The 21,091-nt window shown below is 44.3% G+C and overlaps 1 protein-coding gene across 1 annotated transcript; it reads right to left on the reverse strand.

The window, feature by feature from the left end:
• Positions 1-7,502: 7,502 nt before the first annotated feature.
• Positions 7,503-19,792, reverse strand: ANKK1 (ankyrin repeat and kinase domain containing 1). Its single transcript, XM_081844334.1, has 8 exons — positions 19,546-19,792; positions 15,436-15,730; positions 14,380-14,531; positions 13,489-13,538; positions 11,932-12,087; positions 11,007-11,125; positions 10,362-10,410; positions 7,503-9,117 (listed from the first exon to the last, which is right to left on the reverse strand). The coding sequence occupies exons 1-8, from the start codon at positions 19,719-19,721 to the stop codon at positions 7,829-7,831; spliced, it is 2,286 nt and encodes a 761-aa protein (XP_081700460.1). The 5' UTR covers positions 19,722-19,792; the 3' UTR covers positions 7,503-7,828.
• Positions 19,793-21,091: the final 1,299 nt, after the last annotated feature.

Genomic DNA, 21,091 nt, shown 5'->3' on the forward strand with positions numbered 1-21,091 from the left:
TGCCCTAGGGTGAAGGCCTTCTGGGAAATGATATATAATGAGCTGAAAAAGGTATTTAAGTATACCTTCACCAAGAAACCAGAGGCCTTCCTTTTGGGCATTGTCGGCCAGAAGGTGTTAAAGAAGGACCGAACATTCTTTATGTATGCAACAACGGCAGCAAGGATACTCATCGCTAAGAACTGGAAAACTCAAGATCTACCCACACTGGAAGAGTGGCAGATGCAACTGATGGACTATATGGAACTAGCCGAGATGACTGGCAGAATCCGAGACCTGGGAGAGGAGAGGGTCGAAGAAGATTGGAAGAAATTCAAGATTTATCTAAAAAAACACTGTAATTTGGTTGAATGTTAAGAAAGGATGCTAGATCATAAATAATTGTGCACCACTAAACTAGATGGAATTAAGATGATAAGTAAGTTTGAGGAAAAATTATAAACCTATTGGAGAATTAATAGACTATATTTAAATGAATTTGACACAAGAGTGTAAACAAGATGATAAATTGCGGGCAAGAATTGACAACGATGTGAATGGGAGCGGGAGGTGTGAGGGAGTCCAAAGATGTTAAGAAAGTATGTTATGATATATGTTATACTGTTCTTTATCTTTGCATTTATGTTTAAAAATCCTAATAAAATATATTTTAAAAAAATAATCAAAAGCTTTCTTCAGCCCGAACATCACAGCGACCAATGCCAACAGACATCGGCACACTTAGGGATCCACAGAGTTTTCACAGCTTGCATAACAGACCTCAGCAACTCAGCATTTTGGCTAATCTACTTTATTCACATATAAACACACATGGAGCACTGCAACATGGCTCCCTCTCTCTCTAGCATCAGACAGCAAAGAGAAAAAGAGCAAAGGACAATAGTCCCACTTCACAGAACACAGTAACACAAACATCCTGTCTTCTGCACTTCCCACTTTGTGGAGTCAAAACATACACCGTCATGTGATAGACAACAATCCCATGACTGCAACCATGGAGCAGGAATTCTAACAGGGAGCAATGGCTGTCATTTAACTACCAAGCAAAATTCAAAGTGCTGGTGCTGGTGTGTCGCTTGAGACTAGGATAACTAAAGGATTTTCACATAGCCAGCTGAGTCAGCAGGGCATGAGACTCTTAAAGTCGTGGCTTCGAGCCCCTTGTTGGGCAAAAGATTCCTGCATTGCAGGGGGTTGGACTAGATGATCCACGTGGTCCTCTCCAATACTATGATTCTGCCAGAGATGGCCTTTAGTGTTTAGTGTGCTGAGAGTTGTTAGGAAACCCCTATTCTCCCCACAAAGCTACAATTCCCAGAGTATCCCAGGAAGAGGGATTGATTGTTAAACCACTCTGGGAACTGCAACTCTCCAAGTGGAATAGGGGTCTCCTAGCAGCTCTCACCTGTCACCACCCTTCATAAACTACAGTTCCCATGGTTCTTTGGGGGAAGCCATGACCATTCAAAATGGTGTGCTGCTGCTTTATATATATCATGGAGCCATTGTGCTGAACTTTAACAGAAAGAAATACTACATATATAAAAAGCACCATTTCTCAAATCTGCATTTTCTACAAGAAAAATGTTGCCTCTGAAGCCTGCCCAACAAAGAGTGATATGAAATTCTAACTTATGCCACTGGAACAAAAATCCAGGCCTATGAAAATCTGGGGTTGGCATTACAAAGAGGGAGGTCTCTCCCCCACCCCGGGGCGGGGACGACGACTTATATTTGAAAAGTATGTTAACGTTACGGTATATATCCGATCTCCCGATCAGTAAAGAGGCAAGACTTCACCTGCGCTCTGCTTACAATGCAGTCACGATCGCGCACCGTATTAAAGGCTGGTAATTCCAGCAAATCGGAGAATTAAGGAATGTAAGAAGCGGATTATAGCAAAACTCCTCAGCAGCCGGGTTAATACTTCCAGAACTTGACAAGGCTCTTGTTATCTTGAAGGCAAAAATGAGAACATGAGACATTTGGCTGTTTTTTTCAGAAGCCCTAAGAACCCATAAGGCAATGGGAGTCTCCAAAGACACAGCAGTTCCCACCGACAAGGTTTGTACATGGCCAACTTGCTGGGTGCCTTAGAGCACAGGTCCTCAACCAGTGGGTCAGGATTCTGACGTTGGGTTAGAAGGCCATGGTGAGTCTCAGCAAAGCTATTGCTGCTGTCTTGGATTCCAGCTAAGGCTCACCAAACCAAAGAATACAGTTGAATACAGTTTCTCTGGATGAAAACACATTCTTCTTATGACACACTCGTTCCTGCAGTTTCCATGAGTGGCTAGGTTTTCTCTCTCTCAAGAAAGAAGATAGAGGGCTAAGGGAGCTCTCTATGGAGCAGGGACCCTCTGTTCACTTTTGAGTCTGTTTCTCTGGCTTTCTAGACTTCATCCAGAACTGCTCTGCTGGGGACTAGAATGCAGAAGTGTCCACCGCATTGGTTTAGCTCAGCTGCACAGAGGTTGCCACCCGTGTGTCTTTTCCTAATAAAAAGTACTAATGATTCTCAATAGCTTCTAAGCCTTTTGGCTAAGAACAACTGTAAAAATAACTGGGTTGTTGTTTTTTTAGTAGTAATCTTCAGGCAACCCTAGGTATATAGAAGAAGAGTTTGGATTTGATATCCCACTTTATCACTACCCTAAGGAGTCTCAAAGCGGCTAACATTCTCCTTTCCCTTCCTCCCCCACAACAAACACTCTGTGAGGTGAGTGGGGCTGAGAGACTTCAGAGAAGTGTGACTAGCCCAAGGTCACCCAGCAGCTGCATGTGGAGGAGTAGGGAAGCGAACCCGGTTCACCAGATTACGAGTCTACCGCTCTTAACCACTACACCGCCCTGTGAATTGACATTTTAGGATTACTAATGTGCCTCATTAGCATTACAGCATAAATCACATGGAAGTGGGTCAGAGGTAAGTCCTGGGTCTGGACCAGTTGAAGACCACTGCTTCAGAACACTTCTGGAAACTGCAAAGCTGTGGGGGAGTCTCAAAGGGGCAGGGGTGGACTTTAGTAATGTGGTGTCCTGAACGAGGATGAAATCGCCTCCCCCACCAATATTTCTTATTTTCACAATAATTCCTTTTGGTACAGTTGCTTTTTAATGGATCCTCTCAGTATGTACCCATATTTTCCAGGGTAAACATACCCAGCTCCTTCAAACATTTATCGTGAGGCTTAGTTTCCAGACCCTCGATCATCTTGGCTGCCCTCCTCTGCGACATCAAATGTACATGGTTAGTCTGGGGATCTGGAGGTCCTTTGCTTTAAATTTTTACCCTATGCAAACCCCTTTCTGTAAGCTGAGTTGTACCCCAACTTCAACAGGAGTCACACAGTCTTCTCTTGCATAAGAATGCCAGGCTCTACTTGGCAGTGCACCCTTTCTGACAAGGCGAAGGTAGACCTAAGTCCTCATATGATACTTAAGAACATCAGAGGAGCTCAGCAAATGATTCTGAGAGGCCCACAAGAGGGGCAAGTAGATGAGAGCTCTATCCTGTTGTTGCCCCCAGTCCAGCAATTGGTATTCAATGGCAGACTTCTTCTGTTAGTGGAAGTCCCATAGAGCCATCTTGACTCATAGCCAGCGAAAGACTTCTCCTTCATGAATGCCTTGCCTAGCTTATTCCTCTCGCCCAGCTACTGTCCAGTCCTCCTTCCCCATTTCAAAAAGCAGCTGTAGCATTTCCGCACAACGAACTTCATCCAAGCTGCTTAATTCTACACACATTTGCTAGGTTCGGCGGTGCTTGTTCCCAACTAAGCATGCCTTAGGGAACTCTGATGGATCAGTGCTGGAGCCCTCCATTGTAGCCAAAACATGAAAATTATCCTAATCCGCTTTTCTGAGTTTCTGAGTTCTGTTCCAATGAGATTAAAGAGGAGGAAAAGCATTGCAAATTTTCCCACCCAGTGGGAAATGCAGACCCCTGAAGGAAAGAGGACTGATCGCAGCAGATTGAGCTGAGGGCTAAATCTGAGGCGCAGCTTGCAGGTTTTAAAAAATGTACATTTGCTTGCTTGCAGAAGCTTAACAAGGAAGGGGAAGGTTCGAGAGTAATACTCTTAAAATTCATATCCCCAGCAGATACACACACACAAGTCACACCGGGAGTGGGCTACGTATCGGCAATTAAATCATCGCTTAATATTTTGATTTTGACAGCTTAACCATCATCAAAACAGCTTAAGGCCTAGCAGGAGTGTTGGAGCAGTTTGGGTTTGAAAATTAAGACAATTAGAGGAAAGGCTCACTCTTTCCTCCCCAGTTGAAATTGGGATGCGGAAGCTGTGAATCACAGTCATGCCATGCTGGGCAAGACAGTGATCCATATCATCACCAGGGGGGCAAAAGGATTGTATCACTCTTTGGGGAAAATGGGAATTCTACACACACCACTTGGCAGGGCAGTTTGTACAACCAATTTGCCAAGTAGTTATGCATACAGTAGAGAACTGGAAAAAATGCAGCCTTGCATTTGTACAACCAATCTGAAGGTTGGTTCATCTATCTCAATAATGTCTGCATCGGGGTTCCCAGTGTGGTACTCTCTAGATGTTGTGAACAAACCCTGAATCAGGAAGTCCTTGACTGGTTCAAAACTTGTCTCTGCCATAAAGTTGTAGTTAGCCCTTGACAAACTGCTGGCTGTGTTCTCCTGTAATGTTGAGCTGTAACATAGTTTAGCCTTCCATGCATGAGCTTCATGTGCTTTCCCCTCCCATCTCCCTGAATTGCAGACTGGAAGGGTTCGTATCTGTTTTCAACTAACCACAGTTTCTTGTGTCCAAACCTGGATAACTTGTGGCTAGCATGCTACCTATGGTTTACTGAAGCAAACCAACTTCCAGCTGTGTTTAATACAATACAAAGCAACTACTCTATTCCAAACATAAAAATGGAAAGTGTAACGCTGGTGGTCAACAAAAGAGGATTAAAGAATGTCTCAAAGCAAATCTAAAAAAATGTACAATAAACACTGACAATTGAGAAACACTGGCCTGCGAGCGCTCCAGTTGTAGAACAGCTTTTACCAAATGTGTCATGGGCTTTGAAGACACTCAAACTCTGGACACAAGGGAGAAACATGGTAAGAGGAAGGCACGCTTGGCAAATCCACACCGTGATCAACTCCCGCCCAGAAACCAATGTCCCCACTGTGGAAAGACATGTGGGTCCAGAATTGGCCTCCACAGTCCCTTACGGACTCATGATTAAAACCGTGTTTATGGAAGACAATCTTACTCGGCTACGAGTGATTGCCAGAGAAGACTTTAATGATCTGCAGCAGAGCCTCTGCTTAGGTGCTCAGATTGCTGAGCAAACAGAACAGGGTAGCTCTTCACATTTGATAAATTCAATTCCAATTATATTGGGCAAACTTTTTCCACTGATATTTTTCAACAGACTTTGAAAACTCGTCTTCATTCTGCTGCCTGTCATGTTCCATTTATTTATTGATTATTTAAGCAGCAGTGGTGCAATTATTTGAACTGTTTATATTACCTGGATTATTAGCTTTATGCTAGGCTGGTTGTTGTTTCCCCAGCCTGCTTTTTCCTGTGAATTTGGGGTGTATAAAAAGTTTTTTGTTTTGCATTGTTTCAATGATTATTTCCTTTTGATATTTTTATTCCACTTTCTGAAGGGTTTTCTCTTGAAAAGCAGCTTGACTAATCAAATATATAATGACCCTGCCTTGCAGCAATAAACCTTGGTAAACTCTAGAAACTATGATTATTCGACAATAGATGTGAAAACTTCTGATTGCCTTCTCATGTCCATGCTAGAGGAGAAGAGGGGAAAGCAAGGAACATTCCATTGCCTCTCAGTTTCAGACGTCTCCAAGCTATACCCTGTGGTGAATAACTTACTTCACATGTAGATGGTCCCAGACTCAATCTGAGGTGTCCCGAATTTAAAGGATTTCAGATAGTGGAGACAGAAACGGTTGTGAGGTATTGGAGCAGAGCTTACTCTAAGTTTCATATCCTCCAGCTTACTGCCCAAGCAGGTGGCATAACCTTCCCACCCACCCACCCAAAAAATATACATCACTCCCCAGAATTTCTTTTAACTGAGAAAAGGAAGAAAACAGGAGGGGAAGGAGGAGGAAATGACAGAAAAGAAGAAGAGGGAAATGGAAATAGGAATCACAATAAAGAAAGAAAGGTGGCAAAGAAGGAAAGGAAATGAGAAAGCAATCATAAAAGAAATGGGGGAGGTCTTTGCAAAGAATTTCAGAGTAAAAATGTAATACAGTTATACCATGGTTGTCAAATGGAATCCATTCCATTCCATTCAACTTCCAAAAACATTTGACAACCAAGGCATGACTTCCAATTGGCTGCAGGAGCTTCCTGCACTCAACATTGGATATTTGGCTTCCAAAGAACGTTCGCAAACTGGAACGGTGTTCAGGGGCCAAAATGTGTGAGTTGCAAGGTGTTTGGGATCCAAGGTATGACTGTACAGTGGAATCTCATTTGTCGAATGTTTCGAAAATCAAACGTTTCAGCTTTTGAACACTGACAACCCGGAAGTGAATGCTTCCGTTTTTGAACACCCCTCAGAAGTCGAATGGCTTCTGAGGCGCGTTTCTCCATTTTTTCAATGGATTTTGCCGACTGGCAATTGCGCATTGATTGTTGAACGTTTTGGAAGTCAAATGTCTTCTGGAACAGATTGCATTTGACAACCAAGGTTCCACTGTATACTATTTGTATCAAGCTGAAGAGGGTAACCCCAGGTCTCAAGAGTGTGGGGTGTGTGGAATTCGGCCCTCTAGATTTCTGTCTGGCCCGCGGAATTCCCCCTAGGCCATACCCTTGCTTTCCAAGCCACCCCTCTTGTTGATCATGCTTGGCACCTTCTTTGGTAGAAATGTTTACTGGTACTACTGTGATGCCTCCTGCTTGTCTGAACAGCTTCAAGTGAGTCTTTGGTTGTAGAAACCTCTGAATTTTGTGTGGCTGGACTACAGCCTGCTGAGCAAAAGTCATTTCCTTTACTCCGCCCACTTTTCCCTCTGTCTCTCCACCCACTTCTTGCCCCTCCCACCACTGGCACGTTCCCCCTCCCCAGCTTTGGTCCTTGGGCTGAACAAAGTCACGTTAATAAAGTTAGTTAGACTGGAAGGAAACTATTTGTCTTCATTTTCTATTTTATTTAAGTTAGCAAGCAAACTCTCTATTAAACTTCATATTGCCTAACTTCACCAAAAAAACCCACCTACAATTAAATTTTCGTTGCACATAATCTTCCTGGCTGCATACCAGAGCCAATTAAATCCCACTTTGGAGAGTGATTGATCTTCAGTCTGTACAGTGCTGGGCTAGTGGGAGCAATGAACTGACTCCGGGGTAAAGCAGAGACGTCTGTTCCTCTGCAAGATGGGGATAACAATGACCCACTGAAATTTATAGGTCTGTTTAATTTAGGTTCAATAATTACTACCCTTAGTCTACCCTTAGTAGACTAAGTCTACCCTTAGTAGAATTTGGATATGATCCATCTTCTTCAGCACTTTGAGCTGCTTGGCAGATGTGAACATTTAAGAGGAGTTAGATACCACTTATATCTTTCCCATGAAACGGACACATTTTTTTGCCACATCTCAAACCAACTTTCCTGAAAGTGCCTAATAGGACAAAGGCACAAACTCAAGCATGTCCTATGAGGGACCACCCACAGAAGCAGAGAAATTATTGCCCACTTGAATTCCTCATGCTGGTACTGACCCTCTCCCAAACTCTGAGGTCAATCCAGTTCCACCTCGGATTTGTTTGGATGTTTTCTTGGAGCCTTCCCTTCATCCCTCCTGGCTCCTTGGGCTGGTTTTTGAGGACTCCACGCCTTGCAACAAATCCACAATGCTTTGCTTTTCATTCCTGATGGCAAGTTGGAGCGGCGTGCACCCAGCATTGTCCTCCAGCTCCAGCAGAGCCCCAGCATCCAGCAAAGTCTTTACGATGGCCACGTTGTCTTTGAGCACTGCAAGGTGTGTGGGCGTCCAACCCACCTTGTTCCTGATGTTGACATCTGCCTTGTGCTCAAGTAGGTGGAGGATGCTGAGAAAAGCCCCCCGCTGTACTGACAGGTGGAGTGGAGTCCAGCCCAAATTCTCAGCTGCATTGGGGTCTGCTCCACTTCTTAGCAACTCAGAAATTGCAGCCGCCTCACTGTAACGTGCTGCCAAGTGGAGGGGAGTCCAGTCCAGGCTTCCTCTGGCATTCACCTTGCCATGGTTGTCCACCAGGAGGTGGATGATGTCCACGTAGCCTTCAATGGAAGCCAGGTGCAAAGGCGTCCATCCTTTATCTGTCCTCAGGTCCACAATGGCTCCATATTTTATAAGCTTCTCACAGATAAGGTATTTCCCTTTTGCTACAGCCATATGCAGAGCACTGTAGTGATTCTGGTCCAGGCTGTTGACTTCAACGCCATTCTTCAGAAGGTACTGGACCACCCTAAATTTGCCTTTCTCCACAGCGAGGTGAAGAGGGGTCCGGAGGTTTCTCTGCTTCCTTTCCAGGTCTGCGCCTTGGCTGGCCAGCATTTTAACGAGCTTGATGTGCCCATAACAAGCTGCCAGGTGCAAGGCAGTCCGTCCCTCATTCTCCTGAGCATTGGGATCAGCCTGGCGTGAGAGGAGAACCCGCACCACGTTCTCAAAGTTGTTCTGAGAGGCCAAGTGAAGGGGCGTCCACCCATCAAGTTCTCGGGTATCAACGTTGGCCTTGTGATCGAGTAGGAGACGTGCAATCCTGTCGTCTCCGTTCTGAGCCACAAAATGGAGAGGTGACCAGTTGTCCTCATCAGCCATGTTGACATCTGCACCATGTTGGATAAGGAGCAAGATGGTCTCCAGAGACCTCTTTTGGATGGCCAGGATGAGGGGTGTGTAGCCACAGGCTATCCTCTTGTTGACATCAGCTCCCTGCCTCAAGAGGAATTTCACCTTCTCCAGGTTTCCTGAAGCAACCATGAGGTGTAGGGTGTCTTCGTGGCTCTTGCTCACTTCTTCTGATGTTATCAGAGCTTCCAAGCTTTCAACCTCGTTCTGAGGGAAACAGTGGGATTGATCCTTCTCATCCTCAGCTGAAACAAAATTAAAAGGGGCTGAGAACATAACCAATGAGATCTGCTGATATCAGGCGCTTTGGTTCTGCTGAAATGTGGCCCAATGCCATCTATAAAGTACTACTGTCAACTGCTGTGGCCAAGCTATTTATTAATTTTATTAATTTATACCCCACTTTTCTTCCAGGGAACTCAAAATTTCATAGATGGTTCTTCCTCTCCCCATTTTTTCCTCACAACAACCCATTGAGATAGGCCGAAAAGATGGTGACTGGCCCAAGTTCACCCAAGCTTGAGTTTCATGGCAGAGTGGGGATTTGAATCCTGGTCTCCCCGGTTCAACACTCTAATTAATTAATGTACCATGCTGGCTCTGATATATGGCATGATCCATCTCTGTCATATATGGTGCTAATTTTGCATTCTAGGATCTGTAAATATTTGCTTGTGCCATTCTCGACATTCTCAAGCAGACAGAGCTCTCCTACTGGATTGGTCAGCAATAATAAGTACTTCCCTTGGTCATTTTCATTAGAAACACAGCTGCCCCCACATATCCAGTCAGTTTGTGAAGGCGTCCAAATTGTGCATTGTGACTCGCATCTCCAATACAACTGATGGTAATGTTTACCTTGTGCCCCGAGTAGTCACTTCATATCTTACACCAAGCTTATTTCCTGCTCCCACCAAATTATACTGTAGGTTGCAACAATGCATTCTGCCTGCTCAGTTTGAGCTTACCCCCTGTCACCACTTCTATCCCCTTTCCATATGGGTCACCAGTCTGAACTTTCACCCCTGAATAGGTTTGTGAACTGTGGTTTTCTGCCTGACCCCAAATTGATGCTGGAATTACACACAAACACCCATCGATTAGGACTTGATTTGCTCAAGTCCCAACTGGTTCTTATATCATTGCCTCATTGCGTTTCAATAGGTTTTCAGCTACTTACATTCTAGTTACTAACAGGTCATTGAGATAATTTCTTTAACTGATCCAATTAATTCCTGTTTGTAAGCCTAACTTCCAACCTCCATTCAGACCTAGAACTCTCAAAATGACTTGGAAGTTGCTGCTAGCCACCACACCTCTCAAGACCCAGAACAGGGCAGTGGGGAATGATGGGCAAAGGCTGTCTCAAGATTCATTGCAATGCACTAAGGTCAGATTCCCTTATCCCGCTTGGAACAGAACATCTTGAGCAGTAGGACTTTGCAGAACTCCAAAATGCGTTTTAGATCCTACAAAAGCAGATACTCACCACTGTTGTGTGCTTCCTGAAAGGGACCAGATCCATTTGTACCCTTTCTCTTTGTATTGAAGACATGTGAAAAAGCATGGAGACAGTTAGCAATGTAATAACACGAGCCATGTGATTTTCTGTCATGATATCTCTTTTAAAAGGCCTCTTTACTGGATTGCTCTGTGTTTTATATTCATTTTCACTTTGTGTGCTACACACTTGTTACACAAAGGCATTCTTATCTTTGTTCACCTTTAATGGCCTTTTTGAAAATAAAGAAAAATCTATCTATCATCTATCATCTATCTATCTATCTATCTATCATCTATCTATCTATCTATCATCTATCTATCTATCTATCTATCTATCTATCTATCTATCTACCATCTATCATCTATATTTATTTATCTATCTATCTATCTATCATCTATCTATCATCTATCTATCTACCGTATATCTAGGAATCGTGTCTACTGGAGAACTACAAATATGCAGAGCCCATCAGAAACAGCAAGTCCCACAACTGACCTTGAGTTGTTTTGCATCATTTCAGATCCTACTTCTGTACCCTTTTTAAGATGCAACACATGGAGAATTCCCTTCCTATTTAGGGCAAATGCTCTGCCTAAAATGACCAAGGTAGCAGGACAGCTTTCCCCTTACCTGTTCTCTTCTAGAGAAAGGAGGCTTCACTGACATCTTCCTGGAGAAGCGCTCATTCTCCAGGTCCACCACAGGGCATTGGATTAGGGACAATAGCATGTCCGTCTCCACCACAACATCTAAGGAAGTGGAAAAGATTGGGAATGAGCTCATTTCAAGGACTTGCAGTTCCATTTCCCATGCAGCTGAAGAATGCTGAAATGCCAGTTAGTTGTGGAGACCAGATTCTACATGTTCTAGGGAGGCTGTGGTCCATGTTCCAGAGATATGATAGATGGGGCCTTCTCTGTGGCAGCAGCACTTATAGGATGTTGCTCATGGCAGAAAACCTGCTTTTCATGCAGAAAGTCTCAGGTTCAAGCTCTGGCATCAAGATGTAAAGGATCTCAGGTAGGATGTAATGGGAAAGACCATTGCCTGGGACCCTGAGGAGGAGCTGCCTCTTAGACTGGGCATCATCTGACTAGATCAGGAATGAGGAGCATGTAGCCCTTTGTTGGACTCCAACTCTTAGCAGCCCCAGAAGCCAGCAAAGCCAATGGCTGGGGATGATGAAAGTTGAAGTCCAGCTACATCTGGAGGTCCACAGGTTCCCCAGCCCTGATCTAAGAAGTAGCATTCTCTACTGCAAGAGGCACTCCATCCTGAGACCATAGAACACCTCTTCTCAGTTCAAGGATTGAAATCCCTGTGGTCCTCTAGATATTTTTGGACTCCAATTCCCAGCAGCCCCAACAGGCAGCATGACAAATGGCAAGGAATGATGGGAGTTGCTGTAGCCCAGTATCATCTGATCAATCCCCACAGGTTGCCTATCCTTGGGCTGTATGGATCAATGGTCTACGACCTCTGGATAAGGTCAAAAGCCCAGCTGGGACCCCATATGTGGAATAGCTCTCAGGAGGAATCCTTTCAGCTACCAGACCTGTGAAGCTTGGCCTCCTCTGGGGCTCTTGGTCCCAACATCTCTTCATCAAATCAACCATCTGCTGGCATTCCGCTGGCCAGTCATTACGGATGGGCTCCATGGAGGGGCGCTGGCCTGTTGCCACAGTGACGATGACAGCCATTGTCTTGACCCCTGTTGAAAACGAAAAAGGACCACCTTCTGTCACATATTTTCCTCTGTGGGAAAACTGTGGATGTATGTTAGGAGAAATGAGCACTAAATTGCTGACAGGTTTTTATGAGGACTTAAAAAAAATAATCACCAGCTGATGTGACATTGTGACACACTGGATTTAATACTGGCAAAAATGAGAAACTGAGAGAAGCCCAAATGGGCAGATATGTCCATCTCTTGTGGTGAGTGGCAAAAAGGGCCTCCTCTCTGGTGGTAGTCCACTTCAGAAACATCCTCTCCGGAAAGATCAAGTTGAATCCCTCAGCTGGAGCCAGTCAAGATATCCCCTGCCCTCCCACCAAGACATCTGAAGCGCCTTTTCAGAGTGGTGCTTAAGCTGCATTGATTTGAAACAATTTTATCCCACTGTCTATAAATGTTAACTTCATTTTACATCTGCTTCTTTGCTGCGGTTTTCTTCCTGCTGTTTTTATGGTTTTCATTTTAATTTCCCTTTGTGCAAATTCTCTTTATTTGGCTGTTACTCACTTTGGGAGTTTGCTTTTCCCAAGCTGAAAAGGAGGCTTTAAATCTGGGGTTGGGGGTGGGTGGGATGGAGCAAATAGTTAGTTGTTTTTAATTTTTGTTAATGTATGGAAAGACTGCCTTTTTAGGCATAGCTCACAGGGGGCGGCTTCCCTGTCATAAAAACACAATAGATTTCGAAAGAAGCAGCTAGACGGTTTATATGGAAGCAACGCAAATGTTATTTAAAAAACATTGACTGCTTAAAATAAACAAACCAAGAGCAATATAAATTTCAGCAGATTAAAAAAAAAAGCCAGGCATTTACTAGATGTTTTGGAAAGTTGTTTGTTCTCTATGCATTTCAACAGCTCTTAAGATATAATCAAATTTTGGGTTCCTGAGATCAAGGAGCAGGTTTTCAGCTATGCCTGGATAAAATTGGATGCCATTTTGAATCAAGATGGCAGGCTGAAGCTTTCTAAACTGCACTGATTTGGGGGGGGGAGGGTGGTTCTTAGAATTATAGAGCAACATTGGGGCCTTTCCCACTTGTTCTAAATAAATAAAAATAAAGGCATTTCCTCCATTAACAACACACTCACCATTCACTCATAGGGTTATGAGGAAGTGAACTCTGGATATGTAACTGTTCTTGCATAGGTTAGAAACTTGTGGCCATCATGATGCTGTTGGGACTCCAGCTCCCATCATCCTTGACTGTTGTCCATCATGGCTGGACAATAACATATAGAAGTAGTCACAGGTTTACCATCCCTGTGGCGTTATTGGAAGCCTGTACTGAAATTTCTGTTCCAATCCCTCACCTGCATTCTGCAAAGGAGAACCCTGGGAGAATAGGTGATTTCCATCTCCTCACCCCATCAGAATTACCTGAATATGGCTTCTTCTGGGTAAGAATCTCCCAGATGACAATCCCAAAACTTGAAAAAGAATGAAAGAAATGAAGATGAAACAAATACAAACAAAAGCACAAAGCATTATTAGGTGAAAATAGTTACACATGGAGCTTAAACAAAACAGGGATTTGAAAACTATGAAATATGGTCATGTGGAGCAACAGGGTGAGCCCAAATATAGTTTGCAGCCGGAAAGAAAAGACAAAATGGCTCCTTCCCCCTTTCCACGTATGGAAACCAACTAAACTGCAGTTGGATGTTGTTACTCCAACCCAGGTAATGAGGAGAACTATTCCATCATGCCTGAATGTAGTAGGAAGAGGTGGCGCATCCCATTTGCTGCCTGAGGTGAAACAGAAATGTGCCATGCTGCTTGTACTGCCATGCCACCAAGCCACCATCTCCCTTACCTGGGTTGTGTGGTGGCACCTATGAAGTGGTGGTGGGCTCCAATGAGATCTCACCAAAATCTCAGGAGATCTCACAATATTTTGGTGAGATCTCATCAGAAGCCAACACTGCTGCCAGCATTGCTTCTCCGCTGGTGGCAGAGGGCCCACAGGGGCACTGCCTCTTGCACTTCTGTCACCCGAGGCAGCAGCCTCATCCTACCTCATGAGCAGACTGGCCCTGGCATTAGGCTAGCATGAGAGGGGGCACTTGGACACACACTTAACTTTTCCTGCTCCAAGTGCCTCAGCATCTGCTACCTTAAGCATCCTCCTCATTCTGCCTAATGATTGGGTTGGGCCCAGACTGCAAGCTGAGAAGTGGCAAGCAAGACTCAAGAGTGGTCAGAAGGTAAGTCAACTCCACCAGAGAATAGATAGCCAGCAACTCAAAGGGACAGCAGGTTGGTCCTCACCTGTAGACATCAAACTTGGTTCCTGGTGGACTGGCGCTCTGCAGAAGTATCTCAGGAGGGATATAGCTCAAACTACCCCTCTGGGCTGACCTCTCAATGTATTCCATTAGGCTTAATTCCTCCATCCACTTGCAGAGTCCAAAATCTGAAATCTGAAGTCAAGGTGAAATAAAAGTACATTTTTCACTTCCATGCCTACCACTGATGTAACTTCATTTGTCTCCTTATTTCTGGGCATGGGCTCCTTTTTGTATTTGTGTGAGAGTTTGTTGGTGTGTGTGATGGATGTTATATAAAATTTACTTTAATTATAACTGGACCAAAAAAAGACAAATTCACAGATGTTTTAATTTTTCAACATCCTCTGGCCAGAACAAGATGCAGATGAATAAGCAGGGCTGCAGTGAATAAGAGGAGGAGCAGGTCCTGGGGGCTCTTGTCATTGGACTGCGTTCCAGGATCTGGGCCCTCAGTAGGTGCCCAATCACGCCAACCATTGGCATCAGCCCTGATCTTTCCCATCCGTGAAACTTGTAACTGGATATGTTAGAGACAGAACCTGTGACTTTCTACAAGCAAAGCTGCACCATACATGCAGTACTGAGCTATCACACGTGCGCGCACGCGCGCACACACACACACTAATCCTTCTCCCCAGGGATGCAGGTGGCACTGTGGTCTACACCACTGAGCCTCTTGGGCTTGCGGATCAGCAGGTTGGCAGTTCGAATCCCTGTGACGGGGTGAGCTCCCATTGCTCTGTCCCAGCTTCTGCCAACCTAGCAGTTCAAAAGCACACCAGTGCAAGTAGATAAATAGGTACCGCTGCGGCAGGAAGGTAAATGGCATTTCTGTGCACTGTGGCACTTGTCATTGTGCACCGTTGCACCAGAAGCAGTTTAGTCATGCTGGCCATGCTGTGGACAAATGCCAGCTCTCTCGGCCTGAAGCAAGATGAGCGCCACACCGCATAGTCACCTTTGACTGGACTTAACTGTCCAGGGGTCCTTTACCTTTTTTCCTTTACCTGAATCCTGCTCCCCAGTTTGACCTCACCTTCACATGCATGTTGGCATCCAGTAGGATGTTTCCTGGCTTTAGGTCCAGGTGAAGCAAAGGAGGCTTCAGACTGTGCAAGAAGTTCACAGCCAAGCTCGTCTCATGGATGATCCGGAACTTGAGTTGCCAAGACATTTGGTGGGTGGGGAGAATCTTCTCCAGGGACCCATTGGCCATATATTCCATCACAATCCCCAAAGGGCTGTAACAGATACCATAGATGGACACAATGTGCTGGAACTTGATTTTCTCTATTTTGGCTGCCTCTTCAATGAGATGCTTTGTGCTGGTTCTACAGGGGGTAATGTGGAGCATTACTGCTAAGTTTTGGTCTCAAAACAGTGAAAGACACAAATAAGAACACAAATAAGGCGAGCCTGCTGAGTCAGATCCATGTTGTCAAGCTCTGTTGTTTCAGTTTTACAACAACAGCACAACACATTAGTGTACTATAACTTCAGTGGTAGATGCAGGTCAGTGCAAAAGATTGGCTGAGATGGTACCAAGGGATGACGCCTAGACAGGATGGTGATGGTGCCACGGTGAGTAATTCAATGAATGATTTGTGTAGTCTGGATTAGAAACTGAGGAAGAACCCAGTTTAAATAGATGCATACATTAAATGTTGTGCCTTTGCCTTCATTGGATCACCTCTGGCATCAAGTGCCTACTAATGTCCAAGCCACTCATGAGTGGAACATTTTTCTTCCTCTCTCATAATATTAGGACTTGGAGACATCCAATGAAACTGAACATTGGAAGGCTCAGGACAGACAAAAGGACTTCGTCACACAGTTAGAAATCGCTCCCACAAGAGTTGGTGATGGGAAGAATAGGGTGTTGGATGGGATGGACCATTGGTCATTAGCCTGATTCAGCAGGCTCTTCTTGTGTCAGGATTTTTATAAAAATAATAATAATCCTAATTATATACAAAACTATCCACACAAAAGTCATATTTTATATATATATATATATATATATATATATATATATATATATATATATGGTCCCATGCTATACTACAGTTCAGCACCATTATTTTATACAGTTATATGCATTGTTGCATATATATGCTTATGCACTGGTAACCTGGAAGCCTGGAGTAAAATAGTATATGTAAAAAATGAGTATATGAGAACTATTCATATTTTTAGAAGGACCAATAAAAAATAATAACTGGCATCTCATCTAGCTCAATGAGTGAGATGGAAATGATTGAAATTCTATAGATAAAATAAACCAGAAAAAGAAAAGCTTTTGGTTGACAATTTTATTCCAAGCGTTCTCACGACAATCTTGTGATACTAAGAGTAGTAGACCAGTGAGGTTTAAATTTAGGCGAAACCAATAATTAAATGTCCTGAACCAAATCTATAATTCAACAGAGGGGAGGTTAGCCTCTAAGAGCAATGAAGCTTTTGGAACACAGGATGGAACAAGAAAAAAAAAAATGCCTTAGGAACTTTGAACAGCTTCTGTAGATCCAAGGTGAGGGTCTGTCCAAATCTGAGACCCATATAATAACTGTGCTAGGGGTTTAGCTTTAAACACTTCAAGGGCTGAGGGTATGTGATTGCCACCTTTGGTATGGAAAAAGCACACCAGAATTTAGGCACTTTGGGACACTTTTTGATTTGCATGTATCTGATGGGCTCCCCATGACCCTGTTGACTGGAAAATAAAGCCGAGGTATTTAAAGACCAATAAAAAAATAACTGGCATCATGGAAATGATTGAAATTCTGTGCAGATAAACCCAGCATTGAAATTCTGGGGGAACTCCATTCCCATTTTGGAATTACACATGCAATCAATGTCCAGCCCTTCTTGAGCGTAGCATCAAGATGACTTAGAAGTGTGTGAACAGGGCATCACAGCTTAGTCATCATCACAGAGAGAACACCTGGACTGGACTAAGAACCTGACCACTATGCATTGTGTTCACCACATCAATAGTAGTGGTACTTCTACAAGCAAGTTCACTACCTGCTTGCAAGCCCCTCTGTGACATCAGAGAGCCTTGAGGCAGTCTGAGGCAGTACTGCACCTCTGGCTGCGCTTGGTTCAGCTGCATTTCATTTCCTTCTGACCTCAGTGCTTATAGTTCCTCCAATCATACAGTGGTACCTTGGGCTAAGTACTTAATTCGTTCTGGAGGTCCGTACTTAACCTGAAACTGTTCTTAACCTAAAGCACCACTTTAGCTAATGGGGCCTCCTGCTGCCGCTGCCCTGCCAGTGCACAATTTCTGTTCTCATCCTGAGGTAAAGTTCTTAACCTGAAGCACTATTTCTGGGTTAGCGGAGTCTGTAACCTGAAGCGTATGTAACCTGAAGCATATGTAACCCAAGGTACCACTGTATATACATGGCTGCAACTCAGGGCTCCACCACACTTCCGCTTGTTCTGTGATTTCAAAGCATGGGCTCTGGTTTCCTGCTGCTTTCCCTGGGAAAACCCACTGTTTGCTTCTGAATCAGAAAAATCCACAGAAAACAAGACTGACATTTGTTCCAATTCATCAGCAAACAGTGGGTTTTCTCAAGGAAAGCAGCAGGAGTAAAGAAAAACCTCTTGGACCACCTAGAAGTCAGAGACCAAATGGAAGTATGATGAGCCCTCAGAACAGGCACCCCCAAACCCAGCCCTCCAGATGTTTTGGGACTACAATTCCCATCATCCCTGACCACTGGTCCTGTTAGCTTGGGATAATAATAATAATAATAATAATAATAATAAAAAATAATAAATTATCAATTATTTATAGCCCGCCCTCCCAAGCCAAAGCTAACAACAATAAAGTAACACAGCATTCTAAAATCAATTCACTTTAAAATCAATTCAAAATTAAATTAAATTAATGGCAACCATTGGGCTAGAGTTCTGTGAGGATTACCAAAGGAGGGGGTCAGACTGTGCCTTGGCCAAAGGCCTGGTGGAACAGCTCTGTCTTGCAGGCCCTGCGGAAAGATGTCAAGTCCCGCAGAGCCCTGGTCTCTTGTGACAGTGTTCCACCAGAGCCACAGCCGAAAAAGCCCTGGCTCTGGTCGAGGCCAGCCTAATCTCTCTGTGGCCCAGGACCTCCAAGGTGTTTTTGTTTTTGTTTGAAGACCGTAAGGTCCTCCGTGGGGCATACCAGGAGAGGTGGTCCCGTATGATGGGAGTTGTAGTCCCAAAACATCTGGAGGGATGAGTTTGGGGATGTCTGCCTCAGAATAACACTCCATGCACTTGTTGGAGTGGACCATTGTTCACAAAAACCTGTGTCATTAAATTTTTTAGCCTTTAAGCTATGTGTTCCTATAGAGCAGAGTTTCCCAAACTTGGGTCTCCAGCTGTTTTGGGACTACAACTCCTATCATCCCTAGCCAGAAGAACCAGTGGTCAGGGATGATGGGAATTGTAGTCCAAAAGCCTACAAGTTTGGGAAACCCTACTATAGAGTATACCATGGATCAAGAGGGGAGAAAGGAGAGGGCAGGAAATCTTTGGCTAAAGTACTACTGAGTAATGGTTTCAAAAGTGCAAAGAGTCACAAAGAGTGAGGGGTATTCAAATGCCTTTTAAAAGTTGATGCGCTTCATGACTGGTTCCCCCCACCCCCCCCAAAAAATGAAGACAAGAAATCTTAATTACAAGGATTACAGGTATACTTTGGGGTAAATTTAGCAGTGAATGACAGAGCCCATCTACATAATGAATATTTTAAAGACGGTTGGTTGGTTTGGAAATTCCATACCAGAACAGGCAACCATTGCAGTATCTAGTCTTGTTTTGCCTGGGTGCAATGCAACAGTTTTTTATCTTGCTTCTCAGCTGGCTTCACATTCTGCTTGATAACTTGCCTGACCAGTTGGTGCAGCTCAACACACGTTGAAGGCTGCCAAGAGAATGAGCTTCAGGCACATGACAAGGTGGGCCTGAAGCAAACCAGGCCAGTCTCAACTCGCCTCTCACTGAATGCTGTTTTTGTTGCTTTGGCCAAGCGCGATGAACAGTCTAGTGCCAAAGGTGTGAGCTAAGCACATCCAAAAAGCCTTTCAAACAGAAATCTGCCAAGGCAACCCTCTCCAAAGAAAGCACCTAGCACAGCCAAGCAGATTACCTGTCAGGTCTGGAGTCCTGGGGAAGGCGAGAGGAGCACTTCACTGCAAAGGTGGTTCTCCATCGCTTGTGCCTCACTCGGAAGACCTTGCCAAAAACCCCACTGGCCACCTTGAGCCAATCGTCCTCAAAATCTTCCTTGGTGAAGATGGTTAAGCTGCCCGAATGCCGGTCCATTTCCAGAAGAACAAGCCAGGAGGAGCCTTCCTCTGAAGAGCTGCCTCTGCCTCTTGTTCCTCTGCATCTGATGAGACTTCCTGGTTCTGCCTTGCCAAGGGCGGGCAGAGAGAGTTGTGTGTGTTGATTGCATTTGTTTGACATGACTCTTAATGAAGTCACAAGATCCGCAGTTTGCAGCAGGCAGCAGCGCCCTCCGAAACAGACCAGCTCTTATACAAGTAAGACAGCAAGGAGGAGAGAGAGAGATACAGTGGTACCTCGGGTTACATACGCTTCAGGTTACAAACGCTTCAGGTTACAGACTCCGCTAATCCAGAAATGGTGCTTCAGGTTAAGAACTTTGCTTCAGGATGAGAACAGAAATCATGCTCCAGCGGTGTGGCAGCAGCAGGAGGCCCCATTAGCTAAAATGGTGCTTCAGGTTAAGAACAGTTTCAGGTTAAGTACAGACCTCCGGAATGAATTAAGTACTTAACCCGAGGTACCACTGTACAGTACACACACAGAGGCCTCTTCAGTGTGATAATCCTGTCTGGGTGGGGAGATTTTTCTGCCTCAAAGTGAGCTACTTTGGCCCATCTGAAGACCCACAAGTGCTGAAGGCCATTGGAAGAAGCTCTTAGCCATCCTCTCACCCTGTCTGTTCTACTCCTCACAGTCAAAAATTAAATTGTATGTTTCTTGGGGCAGATATCTGTCCCGTTTATTTATTCCTGTACTGTGCTTTGATGGAGATATATTTCCCAACAAAGAGCGCTTCATAGTGAGGCATTCCTGATCAAACCAAGGTTTAGATTTGTTGTAGTATAATGGCTGCCATGTTGCCTTTTTGGGGGTCAAATAGGGTTGAAGAAGTGAAATCAAATCCTGAAACAAGTTTATTCTAGTTTCAGGGCATGAGGAGTTTAAGATGTTGTCTCTCCTAATGAGGAATATATCTGAGTGTAACCTGATGGAGATGGATAAATATAAAATGTCAAGTGTGGGACAGGGGGCTGCTCTTTCTGCATTTATCCTATTTCAGTCGGTCTCTGACTGTTTCGTTCTGTTGACACTGTAAGTTCGAATCACTGTATGTGTTGTTATGTGTGCTTCAATAGCGATGTTACTGATTTTGATGCCTTGTGTTTGCCTGCTTTGTAGAAGAGTAGGGTGGTAATGTGTTACATATATACAAATAACTACAAAAGGGTATGATCATCTGGTGCACATTTTCTCAGGAGGAAACCTTGCCTGAGGGAGCATTGGTAGGGATGTTAGGCAGAAACTCCACAAATACATAGAAACCTATGTCACCACTAGTGTGCAGTGTCTGGGAAGTCCCAGGGTGATCACATGGCACACCTGATTCTCAGATGTCTCCTGCT

Source organism: Podarcis erhardii, assembly GCF_964252035.2.
Source record: "Podarcis erhardii genome assembly, chromosome: 16".
NCBI lineage: Eukaryota > Metazoa > Chordata > Lepidosauria > Squamata > Lacertidae > Podarcis > Podarcis erhardii.

Excerpts from the sequence above, each read along its gene's own strand:
- ANKK1 (XM_081844334.1), bottom strand. The coding sequence starts at position 19,721 with ATGGACCGGCATTCGGGCAGCTTAACCATCTTCACCAAGGAAGATTTT. Across the intron at positions 14,532-15,435 it reads ATGCCAACATGCATGTGAAG|ATTTCAGATTTTGGACTCTG; the intron begins GTGAGGTCAAAC and ends CCTTGACTTCAG. Across the intron at positions 13,539-14,379 it reads ACCAAGTTTGATGTCTACAG|TTTTGGGATTGTCATCTGGG; the intron begins GTGAGGACCAAC and ends TTCTTTTTCAAG.